We start from the raw sequence: 13,903 nt of genomic DNA, 5'->3' as shown, positions 1-13,903 counted from the left end.
CCTGGGCGCTGCTGGATCCCCGTGCCTCCTACTGGAGCTCCAGCGGCCCCTCACGCTCCTTTCCTACCCCGTCTAAGGAGGGGCACAAGGGGGCCGGATAGGCAGTGCCTGCCCTCCCCCTTCCCACCCGCCCACCCGGCCGGCGCAGCGCGGCGCTGCGCTTGGATTCCGGGAGCGAAGCGCAGCTCTCTGTGTCCCTGGCGTCCTCAGTCCTGCCCCCGCGAAGTGGAGATGTACGAGAGGCAGGCGAGGGCGCGCAGCTCCTGAGACGCCGCTCCAGTCGGCACGATGCACCTACGGCCGCTGCCCCTCGTCGTGGTCCCAGGCTTGTTGCAGCTGGTGAGTGCTGGTCCAGCCGTGCGCCCCACGCGCTGGGGACGCGTTTCGGCGGGAAAACCGCGCCTGTGGCCGAGTCGGAAACGGAGCTTTGGCTGCTTGGTACAGGGGGCTAGGGAAAAGAGCCGCGGAGGGAGTTGAGGATTACCTTGAGGATTGGAGAGGAAGAGTACGGGGCTGCAGCGGAGGAGACCTTGGGGCAAGTAAGGAGCTTAGCAAGGGCTGGGACTTGAAAGCTCGGGTAAAGTGAGCAGAAAGTAGCCAGGAAGGTGTGAGAGAGGTTTATTGAATATCGGCTAGTAGATGAGAGGAGAGGATTATGGCAAGGATGGGCTGAAAGATCTGCTTCCAGCCCAGAGTTGAAGGGGCTTGGCGGTTTTCATTTTTCACGTGTTTTGCCCCTATGCCCGAAGACACTTCTTCCAAAACATTGCCTGGTGCATCCTCGTTCGCAGGGCGTTAGTGGAGGCTTGCTGGGGGAAAGTTCAGGTAGAAGGCCGATTTGGGGAAACGACTTGATTTCTCTTTCATCTGGCGCTGGGGACTACGATGGAGTTTTCTGCCGGCGGCGACGCAGGACGTAACTTTCACACCCAACTCCACGCAGAAGCCTCTCTCGGGCATCTCTAAGCAGTGTGTGTGTTCCCAAAGACTTCCTCCGCCCGGTCTGGGCAGTTCAGGGGGCGCTGAGGAATAGGAAGGGTGTTAGAAGGTGTTTCAGGGTTCGCCGACGAGGCTCTAGGCGACTGTTGGTATTGGATATAACTCTTTTCTCCTCGCTTTTCCCCCGTGGCACCCCGCCCTCCCCCTTCCGAAATATATCTGTGTACTGTATGTATTGCTAGTAATTGCACTTGAGGGAGATTCCCAAGTAAGATTTTCAAGAAGACAACTTTTAAAGTAAAAATATAGAAGGAGACTACTTTGGCTCATTCTGCCTCTGTGATGGATTTCTCCGGCTTTGTTGGCACTAATCTTGACAGGGTGTTGTTAAGAAGGCTTTCTTCGGATGCCATGGTTTCTTTGGCTGTCATAGGAAAGACTACCCAGTTAGCTCTGGGCTGTTGCAACGAGATTAACGAACTGAAGCATTTCGAGAATGATGATCTCTCCCCCCCCTTTTTTTTTATTCTTTCCTCCCTTCCATCTCTATCTCTTTCTTTCTATTATTTTCCTGTAGAGGGAAAGATCGAATAACTTACGCAAGTTTCTTTATGATATGTATGATATTATAGAAGCAGAAATACTTTGCAAGTTTTGAAGACAGAAGGAACTCTAAAATGTCTTAGGGAGGGGTAGAGGTTGCTGCAAGGAAGGGCTGGTCCACTCTTGTTGCAACGGAGATTAGCCTCACCTGCTCAGCATTCACTAAGAAATTCTTCTTTGGCATCCAGAAAAAATGCAGTAATGTTCCCAAGTGTCCTTGAATGAACCAGTACATACTGGTTAAAATGGTGAAATAAATCCCACATTTAAGTAAGGCGAGCAAAATATATGTCACATTAGTCTTTAGTATCACTTGCTTTTTAAAAGGTTTAATCTGGATTCCAATAAAAGGCAATATAACAAAGCAGTATTTGTATGGTGTGTGTAAATAAAACTCTAAAAGCCTAGGACATGGGGTACTTAGGTAGGATCTTCAGAATATCTCCCTGAATCTCTTATTTCATTAGTTTATTTTTGCATTTAGTGATCATGAACAGTGTATCTGTTCCACTGTGTTAGACTCAAAGATGAGAAGATACATTTCAGCATGTATTGGGGGAAATTCTATTAGATATTATATTGTAATGTTAATTTTTTTTTCATACCACCATAGTCCATAGGGAATAGGAAATATTCCCTATTCTCTTGAAGGTATTACATACCCTCCTTAAGATCCGGATTCTAATATTACAGCTTGCATTGATTGATTACTTTTTAAGGAAGCTTCTGTCAAATTCTAATCCTTTTTTGGATTGTGCTTGGGTTGTACTGTTTTTTCCTGGAGCACTTTATCATGGTAAGTGAGGTGGGGAGCTGCAGCTGTGTGATAAGCACACATTCCTTCCCCTGCCATCCTTTTGGACAATAAAAGGCTGTTTACATTCTCCACATTATTAGAGCTGTTTCCAGCCTTATAACACAAGGGGGTTAGGATCTGAAAGGAAAACTGAGTGGCTAGGCCGGGTAGATCTAAATTAAAACATCCCGCAATCCCTCCGAGCGCCTTACCACAGCAAGTTTCAAAAAGGACAGATTATACTTTGGCCTGTACGGCTTATAGTTTTATTCTACCTTTTCAGCCCATATTGACTTTTATTTTTGCTAAATCCTAACAGCAAATTGATAAAATGTTTTCTAGACTTTAAAACAAGGTCTTTTTTTGTGTGTTTTTCTTTTAAATTCTCTAGGAACCATATGCACCTAGTAGATCTGCCCTTCCAGAGAGGGAGTGGGGGTGGGTTTGGGTTATTGTTGAAATTGGATTTTACTTTTCATTTCGCACTGCCAACCTGAAGAATATACTTTTTTAAAAAATACAAATATTTTTAATGAGAAGTGATTCATTTGGAGATATTGAAATTTAGCTTTAAGAAAATTTCCAGTTTTATCTCAAAGCAGCCTTATTTAGGAGTTGGGCCCAAATAAGTCACTAACCCCACAGAATACTGGTACAATAACTACAATGTTTTTACTTATTTTGTGATATTTAAAATTTTTAAGAAAACAATACACTGAATTGATAAATATTTCAGGTAGCCTATGACATATGTGTATATGTCACCTGTCTGACCAATTTTCCTGGCCTGTGTCCAATATTTTAATAGAAAAGTTGCTACACCCAATTAATAGGATTGCTAGGCACTTGCAAAATTTAAATATCAATCCTGAATGTATTATTTTCTTTGAAAATTTTACTCAGCAACATATTCTTTATAAAAATATTAACAGAACATTATTTATTTTCTGCCATCTAATGAAGAGAAAATTAGCATTTGAAATTAATATCATAATAAATTGAGTGTTATGTCATGACATGATCCAAGGTGATGACTTGCCAGTGACAACTTACAGATTTGCATGATAATTTATAACTCATAGTAAGTGTGATTTTTGCCTTTAAGTAAAATGCGGATTGTAAAAAGATTAAATTTGAATTTAAATAATTAGTATGACTTTAAGATAAAATTTAGCTATGTTTTTAACGTAAGATTTTTATACATTTCTACTTGTTTTTCTGTGATATAATGATGAGTTTATAAAGTAATATATAATTAAGAGTAATGTAAATTAGTAAATTTTTAGAATCCTATAAAATCAGAATACAATGCAGTGTGTTAAAAATCTAATTTCATTCTCCTTATATAGTATTGCCCTACGTAAATGTAAGGATATTTTTGTTAATCTTAACAAATTAATACTTTTAATATATGTTTAGTATGATATTTTTAACATGTATCTGTTGCCAATTCTATATAAGAAGCAATAATGGCTAGCTGTCTTTCATTCAAAAATCACATTTCCTCATACAGTTGCTTTTCTCTCGTACACTTTTGATCAATGAACATCAAATCAGTATTTCTCAGCGTAGGATCAATGGTCATCTGTTGGCTAGATGACAATTCAGAGGAGAGAAAACATTACATCATGGTTACAATTGAGAGTTGGTGACACTGTAAAACTAATTCCTCCTTAAAAGCATCATTATCTTAGGCATTTTTAAAAATGAGAATTTGGATTAGACAATTCAGTCTTCTATTCCAGCCACTCACCACCCAGTATAAATTGTGTTCCCTTGCCCTATTCCGAGATTATGTCCCCCAGTTCAGTTTAAAATGCCTCTACGTAGGAAACTGACTCCTCATGGGAACTTATTTTATAGCTTAATTAAATTTCTGAATGGAAAGGAAAAACTTTCTTAATCTTTGTTCTGCACTTTTTTCTTTCTTTTAATAGTTTCTGATTAGTTGTCAAAATGCTAAAGAAAGCAGGAGGCTTTTTTGAGAAACCTTTTAGAGGTTTTACATTGTCAGCTTAAAATGTGTAGCTTTTACAAATTGAATGAATTAAGAAATATTGATTTTTATAATATGTTGCCCACCTTTTATCTGTTGAAGAGCTAATCAATGCACTTTTAATGATTTAGTCACTTAGTAGTAGCAATCAAAGGTGAGTATTAATGTATCACAGGTTTGTGATTTTGTAAAAGCTCTAGGGTTGCCTTGCTGTTTACATATTCTGCAGACTTCTTTACCTGAAGCTTTGCTGGGTAAGATTTGAAAAAATAATTATAGCCGCACACTCAAGTGCCTATGGTTAGGGCTGTGTCAGCATTTCTGTAAAGAACCTCATTTCTATCTTAGCCATAAGCATTATTGCCAGTTAAAAGTTGGCATTTAATATCTTGATTTGAGAATCAATTATTTTAAAGCTGCTTTAAAAAAAGTTGGTCCAAATGATTTTGAGCACTCATTCACGTAAGACTGACTACTCTCTAGATATTATTACAGTATGCAGGATGCTAACTTAATAAATTAATTTCTATGTTCTTGCACAGTGGTTATAATGTAAATTATTACATATTTCAATTATTTTAAACAATATTTTCCAATTAACCATTTTTATTGCACCACTGTAAGATTCTGTAACACTATTTCATCATGAATATTTTTAATTGTGCCAAACTTAGATGCCCTCATCAGTGTTTTTATGAGTCTCTATTATTAATAATCTATTTGAACTTTTTATTTCTTGTGATATGGCCAGTGGTGTGGATGACAACCCCACTCTCAGTTCATCATCCTGCTCAATATAAAGGATCTAAAACAATTTACAGTATAGATTTTCATATTCTAGAATGTATTCTAAGATGTGATTGAAAACTTCCATTTTATGTTATTTTTAATTTATGAAAATCTAGATAAAAACCTTCAAACACCTGGCTTATTATGCTGTAAGATTGGTATATAATATGGAATTCTATTTCTTTACCACTAAAAATGAAAGTTTTGTTGTTCAAATCCAAAAGCTATAGGATATATTCTCCTTTTTCCTAGCCAGATTATTCAAGAAATTAAAATAGTTATCTTTAAAATTGCCATTCTTATATATTTTGCCTTTCTTAGATTTATAGACCTATGGTAAAAGAAGTGGAAGTTTTAGAAACTTAAACTACAATGATAATAATAGATTTGCACGTTTACATGTTTTCAAGTTCTTTCACACAGTTTATCACATTCTATTCTCCAATAAAACTGTAAGATAGAGAAGGCCATTTTAAATGTTTCCAGGTGTGTATCGAAAAGAGCAATGCATATAGTGTCAAAAGGTTGTGTTTTACTTCTATATAAATTACAGATTCAGCCAATGGTTATTGACTGTTTTGACCCAGACTTTACACTGACACTGCACATAGCAAACATTGAAGACACAGCAGTAAACAAAATAGAACTGGTTGGAGAGTGTGCATGCGTGTGTGAACACATGGGTGTGTACGCGTCTTGGGCAGGTCATGTAAGCAGCCGTGGACCCCTCGTCTATAAAATGAAATCATTAATGATAAAATGGATGAAAAGTGATTCTTAACTTCTCATTTTAAAGAGAAAATATATAGTAAAAGTGTTAAAGTACTGTACAATTTAATGTCTAATATACAAGCATAATTGTTTTAAATATAAATTTTATGTGCTGTTAACCACATCACAAATATTACATATGTTTAGAAGTAGATTTAAAACACTAAAAAGTGGCTTATGTTATCTGTGATTATGTAAAAGAAAAATTTCATAAAACGAGGCAAAGGGAATTGACAAACACCTATTTAATACACAATCAACAAAATCAGTAAAATTTATTAAAATGGTGCATTTGGGACTCTTCTGTATATGATTTTTAAATTGTAAACTACTAACATGTACTCATTGTTTTAATTTAAATAAAAAGTAGATTGACTCTCAGTTAAATTCTAATTATTAAAATAAGGAACATTACAGTTCAATACTGTACTTTAACCGGAAGACTGGCATGCAACTTTTGTATACCTCGGTAGAATCCAGCCTATTTAGATCAGGAATACTTATAAACTAACTCCAAAGCTTTCAGGAATTCAGATATAAATGGTACACAATTTTTAAAAGAAAACCAACAAAGAACTGGCATGTGAGACCTAGTAGAGATAGACAAAATTGTTCATGGTCTTAAACTAAGGAAACGAGCCAACCGAAACAGCCTGACCGCTCCTGGAGTTCAGTCCTACTGGTCTTTAATCAACATACATGTCTTTAAAAAACGAACATTGACTTTGTGATATTGCTGGTTTTGGCCAAATAAAGTGATTATAATGTCATGAAAACACTTGTGTAAATCTCTTCATGCAAGAATATGTAAGAGTATGATTTTCAAGCACCGTCATAAATACTGACAATTTTAAAATCTCACCAGTTTTACCTTAAGTTACATAGCATGTAGCATGTGATAGATATTCACTCAAAACAGTAGGTAACTAAAGAAATAGTCTAGTTTTTTTGCAGGGAGAGACAGCATAGGTAATTTAGATGGTGTTAAAAGCCCGTGTGATTCCCATTCCAGAATTCTATCCCACATCTGTGTTTGTGACTTAATCTGTAAAAGTAGTTGAGTGTGATAATCTGCACAATGTTTTGAAAGGATAGAAGGTACACGAGAATAAGGACTTCAAAGGACCATTTAATGTCTGTAGTAATGATAATTTTATGAATAAAGTTTGCATTTGGATAATCCAAACAGAAGACATTTGGGGTTGGTATAAGGAATATGGTTACAGAAATGAAAAGGGAGGTGGAGTTTCTTCAAAGGTGAGCTTCCCATAGTCGTGAATTTACCTCTTGCTCCCATGTAGATGACTAGCAAATGTGTACTTCAGTTTCTACCCTAGTGCTCAGGCACGAAGGCCATATCCCTGTACTTACTGTTCATTTTTACTTGGATGTTTTACTTCCTACTCACACTCAACATGTCCAAATTCACCCACGTCTTTCCTGAACAAGTGCTTCCAACATTCATGGATTTAGATTTTGAAGTTACCACCTCCTCCTTTTTATCCTCGTATCTTTGTGTTTGGACAAGTGACTTGGTATAAAGTGCTACATGGCTTACAAGATTCTTTCACACATGTGATCTTATGGTTCATTTCACATCAGCTCTGAAAGATAAACAGAGCAAATATTGTATTCATTTTACAGATGAAGAAACAGAAGCATCGAAGTTTTCGGAGACGGGCTGTAGACTACATAAATAGTGAAACTTGAATTGCCCATCCAGTCCAGCTCTTAGGTCATGACAGCAGCCATTTGTAGCAGAAGGTGGCGAGCTCCGTCACTGACATCCAGAATGCTGGGCTTGAGGGACATTCTTAGGAAACGTATCATTCTGCTCAGCGACCATGCTGAGGTTGAAACCTCCACTCATTCATTTAAAGCAAGTTTGTCATAAAATCAAACAAGTTAAACAGAACAAGCAGATTCTTGGAGCATGTTTTTAAATTAGGAGTTCTATTTAGAATTTAGTCTCACCGAGTTTGAAGCCAATGTTCCAGCTTCCGTGCAGCCTGAGGGTTAAGTCGGTAGCTGACTAATGTGGTTTCACTTAGGATCAGCAAAGGATTTGAGAGTTCTTCTGGTTTCTCCACATCTCAACCTGCGCCACTTCAGGTTAAAAACAGGAATAAGAGTAGAGAGTAAGGCCCTAATATTGAATAAGGGTCACTTAATCCTTGTTTTCTAAGGGACAGGTGGGACTATGAGAAGAAGCTAGTGTGCTGGGGGAGGCCCTCTATTACTGCAGGTGCCAACATTTGTGCAGACCTTGTGAGCACTCATGTAGTTTTGCTTTACCTGTAGTGTACTTGTTCTTGCTCTCTCCCCTCCCTTTCTTATATTTTCTGAAAATATGTATTTTATTATAAAGGCAGTATATATGGTAGTAGATACTATTGGTTCTCTACTCAAATCCATTTGGATCACTATTTTAGCATTTCTATGCTCCCTTTTTGGTTTTTATTTTACCACTAGGTGCCTGTAACTTTCCTTCAGAGGATGTCCTCAGATGTTGGGCGCTCCTGGCCAGAAAGCACTCAGAGCCACACTGCTCTGGACAGCTCTTCCGTCCAGGACAGCTCTTGACAAATGACTGACAAGGGCCAGCATGCAAAAGCCCTTCCTTCACTCTGAGGTTCAACTAGTATTTTGGATTGTGACCGAGGGAGGAGGGTGTCACTACCCTCAAGGGGACTTTGCCTGAGTCACACACTTCAAGGCTTCCTCCCATTCTCAGACCTACTGCCCTACCTCCTTAGCAGATTTCACCAAGAGCGGTTCATTATAAATCACTTGCACTCAAACGCTTGTCTGGGCGTCTGCTTCTGAAGAATCTGACCAAAGCTTTCTATTTAATTTTTTTTTGATATTCAGAAATTTTTAAAGTAGCCATTCTCATCCCTGCCTGCTTTCTGCCATCTCACACTGAGAAATTCATTGTTAATAGTTTAATGTGTATCTTTCCAGAAATTATGGCTATATATGCTTTTATCATAATTATATCAGTGCAACATAATGTTCTATAACATGTATTTTTAATGCAATAATACATTGTTGCCATTTTAATACAGCATAGAATAATTTATATCTTTGAGAATCCTTAGTATTTCATGCCATTGGTATGCCATAATGCATTTAATCAGTCCCTAATGATTTTTATTGTTTTGTATTTTTTTAATACAATTATGAATATATTTATAAAATGAATTCCTAGATTTGAAAATACTGATTCAGTGCTGGGAATATACAATACGAATTTGAATAAATATAAATTTTCTCCTAAATGACTCTACTGAAATACAGTACCACTTACAGTGTATGTACATACCTATAATCCTTATCTGGAGAATGTATTTTTTAAAACTTTGCCAGCCTAGTACAGGAAAACACCTTATTGTTTTAAAAGTGTATTATATATTACTTATTAGGAAGGTGAAGTATGTTTTCATATTTAATAACAGTTTGTGTTTCTTATTTTGTTATTTCCTTTGTAAATAATTTCCTGTTTTTCAATTCCTTTTTTTCTACAGCCCTTAATTTTTTAATTTAATTTTTATATTACTCTTGCACAATTGCTTATTTTATTATTACTGGATATCTTATGTATTATGGTGTTGTTGTGGATACCATTTCTATACTTCCTGACATTTAACAATTGTTTTTGCTAGAATATAAAGAAAGCAATTTATTTTAGTATATTTATGTTTGAATCAGTTCTATTTTTGAACTGGATTATTAGTTTTAATAATTTTTAATTGGATTCTTTTGGGATTTATGCATAGATAATCATATTATCTGTAAATAATTTTATATTAGCTATCTGTATTTAACTTTTATAACTCTTAAAATTTATTCTTCTCATGTACTGGGTAGAATCTTCAGAACACTGCTGAATAACATTGTAAAAGTGGCTATTTTTTTCATAATTTCAACTCTAAACTTTACTAAACATGATGTTTGCTTTTGATTTCCAATAAATAAACTATCAAGTTAAGAATGTACTTTTCCATATCAGAATAAATTTATGTTGATCATAGAGGTTAATTTCAGATATGTTTTTATCACTCCTCAGAATGATCCTATATTTTAAAATGTCAACCTGTTTATGCTTCTCATTTCTGAATAGGTTTCTTAAAATGAATATGTTTAAACAAAGTTAAACTATCTATATTTTAATACATTGATATATATGTTTTTATGTTGTTAGGGTTTTTTTTTTTTAATTTAGGAACACTGATTCTATATCCATAAATATAGCAAAGTGAAACATGTCAGGTTTTTTATCGGGATTATTTGAAGATCATAATTTTAAAAATCTATTTCCTCTCAATTCTGGGAGAAGTTAAAATAATTAAGAATTGTTTTTCTCTTGGAAGTTGTTGGGAATCATTCAAATTCATTTGAATCTTTTTCTTTTAGTTGAAAAGACCTTTTACAAACATTTCATTTCCTTTATGGATATTTCTCTGTTCAGATTTTTTCTTCAACCTTCATTGAATCCCTTTTGTTAATTTTAAAAGGAAAGTGTGCATTTTTGTTTCTCTTCAAATTTATTTAGCATAAATTTTTATATACAATTAACTTAGTTTTTAAAAGATTTACTTCATTCTTGTGAATTTATAGCATATCTCCTCCATAAGTTTGAATTAATTGTTTCAGAAGAGCAGTAGCTAGGAGACTGCCTCCATTCTCTCTCTAGGTCTACCAGTGAATGTGGAAGCTTTCTGTGGCACAATCCATTGTAATTTATATCAGTGGTCTGCCCTGAATGAAGCCGCAAGGTAAGGGGTGAGCCTCAGTCCTAGTTCTTCACAGCGGAGGACCTTGCAGCCTCCTGGTAGCTGTCCTAGTTAGAGTCTGTGGGCAGGAACTTCCAGTTCCTCTGTGCTTAAGCTTGTTTATGGGAGGAGGGTAGTCTCTTGGGGCAGCGCCGGTAATCCTTAGCTTATTGCTAGGTGCTGTTCTCCTTTGCCTTTGTTGGGTTACAGGCTGCTCAGTGTGCTTGGTTTGTCCATCATCTGAGTCATTCTTTTTATATCTTCTAGAGGTTCTCAAATTTTATCAACTTTTGGCATCCTTTCCTCCTTCTAGCACCACTACGTATTCATTCCGGTTTTCATATTCGTAGTTTATTTCCTTGGAAATTTGGGAAGGAGACAATGTAAATATATTCACTCAGCTTTCCTCATTGCAACTGGAAATCTTTTAGTCATTTTTGGCTCATCTTTTTTTATCCCCCACAATATTCATTCAGTCACAAAATCCTCTGAAATTTTCTTCCAAATTCCCTCTGTAAACTGTCTCTTCTCTCCGCCTGCTGCCATTTCATCACTTCCGTAGCCTCCTAGCTGGTCTACTTTATTCCAACGTGAACTGTCTAAATTCATGTCACATGTCACAGAACCATCTTTCTTAAATGCTCGTTTAATGTATTATGTCACCGCACTATCACAAGAATGAGATTGTGATTCCTTTTCTCTTAACACATCGAGTTTAAATTTCTCTTCCTGGCTTTCCAGCCTTAAATCTCTCATCCAATATTCATCACATATTTTTAACTGCAGCCAGGTGTTTATTCATAATGCTCCACGAATACTACAGAGTACAGGGAAAGCATAGGTTTTGATGTCAGACTGACTCAGTGCTTTTGTCCCTAGCATCTTGGTCAAGCCAATAAATCTACTCAATTTTGGTTTCTTTCCTCATACAATAATGGTAATTATAGCTATCTCATAGGGTGATGATGGTTAAATATAAAAATGTAAAATACCTAGTACCTAGCATTAGCTTAACAAAAGTCGGTGTTCATTTTCACCTGCAACAACTTAGGTTCTTTGTGTGCAAGCAACAGAAACTGACTCTGATGAACTTGGGCAAAATAGGAACTTATGAAACCATGACAGCTTTCAGAAAAGGTCGGGCAACCAGGCATATGTAGAGCAGAATCAAGAGTCTAGCTACCAGGAAAGTATCAGTCAGCCAAGATGATGAATAAATATCAACCTGTTTTTTCTTTTTTTTAAATTTAGGCCTTGTATCATTTCATTTAAGATGTCATGCCCTGGTTGGCTTAGGTCATATGTCTTGACTTGAGAAGGATGGGGCACTTTGATGAACAGTTCCACACATCCTGGGGAATCAGCACTATGTGTTCCAATGAGAGAAATTATGATTAAAGCGCTCAGTAAAGGAAGACCTCCGTTAGAGAAAGATACCCAAACACCTACAGTGAAGACCTGTTCCAGGTCTTTATTTAATCAGCCTGGTCTTTTACTCGTAAGTAGACATAGACAACCAAAGATCTTCAGACATTTAAGAGAACTCATTAGCAAAAAAAGAAGGACAAAGAGTAACTAACAGAACCTACCCTGGAGAGAAGAAGTAATGCAGGGGGCATGTTTCAGTTTTAAAGGTTTGTAATTAGTATCCTCAGGGAGTCAAGAGGATATTGCAACCTGAAAGAGCAGGCTGCATCCTGAAGAGAGAGCAATTGGGTAACAAGAAACAATTATTGGAAATGAAATATATAACTAACATTGCATTGGAGCATGCAAGGATCTCAGGGGAGTTCTCCCTTACTCCATACGGAAAAATCCTCAGAAAGGTACTTCAGCAAAGCAAGAAAATATAGAACGAGGGGCTGGTGTGGGATAAAGTAGTATCTGAGTTTGGCTCAGAAGTGGAGGGAGCTAGAGAAGGATTCCTTAGCTTCTGACCCTGGGAAGGTGGCGGGTTTCATTTCCTTCTCTGTGGTTCAGTCACACTGTGGCTCTAGAGGGAATTCCTTAAATCATTTCAGTAGTATAAATGCTGTTTATTAGTTTGCTATGTTTGAAATGCATTTCTACACAAAGCATGAGTGATTTATATATAGTTTAAGAATGGAATGTAACTGCAATAAACAGTAAACTAAAATAAAACAATATAAAATTTGGAGGTAAAAGTAATACAAAAGATCAGGATAATTGAGCATGCCACTATTCTTACTTTTAATGGTTAAAACTTAAGAGAAGCTGTCTGATGTTAATAAATTAAGAAATAGACTTAAAGGCTTAAAAGCTACCAAATAAATGATAGGAGAACTAAAAATAATACAACCAACAAAAATTCAGTATGTAAATTTAATTTTTTCCTATGTTCTTTCATTTCTTCTATTTAAATATGTTAGAAAAGTAAATTTCAAATTAAGATCTGGAAAAAAGATATTTTAACCTTAAAATGTGATTTCATATTTGTGCACTTCTTTATCTGTAGTGCTATTGACAAATATTATTTCCATATGAATTTCAAAATAAGTTACTGTTGTCAGGAGAGCTGCCCAGCAGTGGTGAAAACCTGCCCATGAGGCTGTGAGATCCCCTTCACTAGGAAGATGAATGTGCTCATGGCCTAGATTGTGGAGATGGTCTTATGGGTGTATATTTTAAACTCATCAAGTTGTGTATATTAAAAATTTACAGCTTTTTATATGCCAATTGTGCTTCAATAAAGTGGTTTAAAAATGGGTAAACAGCGGAGATCCGTTGGGTTGTGCAGTAGGACAGGGTTTCTCAGCATCAGCACTATTGAATTTTGGGCCAAATAATTACTTGCAGAGTGTGTGTGTGTGTGTGTGTGTGTGTGTGTGTGTGTGTGTGTGTGGGGGGGGGGGGGGGTGTGTGTGTGTGTGTGTGTGTGTGTGTGTGTGTTGGGGGGGTTGTTGTGGGGGGAGGGAGGCAGTGACCTGTGCATTGTAGGATGTTCAGCAGCATTCTTTGCCTCTACCCACTAGATGCCAGTAGCACACTCTCCTAGCTGCGTCAACCAAAAATGTCTCAAGACATTGACAAATATCCCCTGGGGAACAACCACACCCTAGTTGAGAACCACTGCTATATATTCTTTGTCGTGAGAAGCTGAACAAAGTGACCTCTTTGGTCTCTCCCAAATAAACATGCTTTGTCTTTGAGTTGTTGGGGAGGGGTCAGTATTCTGCATAAACCAAGTTTCTTTTTTTATTATAGTTTATTGAT

The 13,903-nt window shown here is 36.7% G+C and overlaps 1 protein-coding gene across 1 annotated transcript in view; it reads left to right on the top strand.

Annotated features, from left to right (window-relative positions):
• Positions 1-200: 200 nt before the first annotated feature.
• NXPH2 (neurexophilin 2) overlaps positions 201-13,903 on the top strand; it is a 123,192-nt gene continuing 109,489 nt past the window's right edge. Inside the window, exon 1 of the mRNA XM_054562787.1 lies at positions 201-339. Coding sequence (XP_054418762.1) covers positions 289-339 — 51 coding nt within the window. The 5' untranslated portion in view covers positions 201-288. The remainder of the gene's footprint in view (positions 340-13,903) is intronic.

Source organism: Pteronotus mesoamericanus, unplaced genomic scaffold (assembly GCF_021234165.1).
Source record: "Pteronotus mesoamericanus isolate MK-2021 breed Mesoamerican mustached bat unplaced genomic scaffold, CSHL_Meso_final scaffold_651, whole genome shotgun sequence".
Classification (NCBI taxonomy): domain Eukaryota; kingdom Metazoa; phylum Chordata; class Mammalia; order Chiroptera; family Mormoopidae; genus Pteronotus; species Pteronotus mesoamericanus.
The sequence above is the reverse complement of the archived record's forward strand: the minus strand, read 5'-3'. Positions and strand labels throughout refer to the sequence as shown.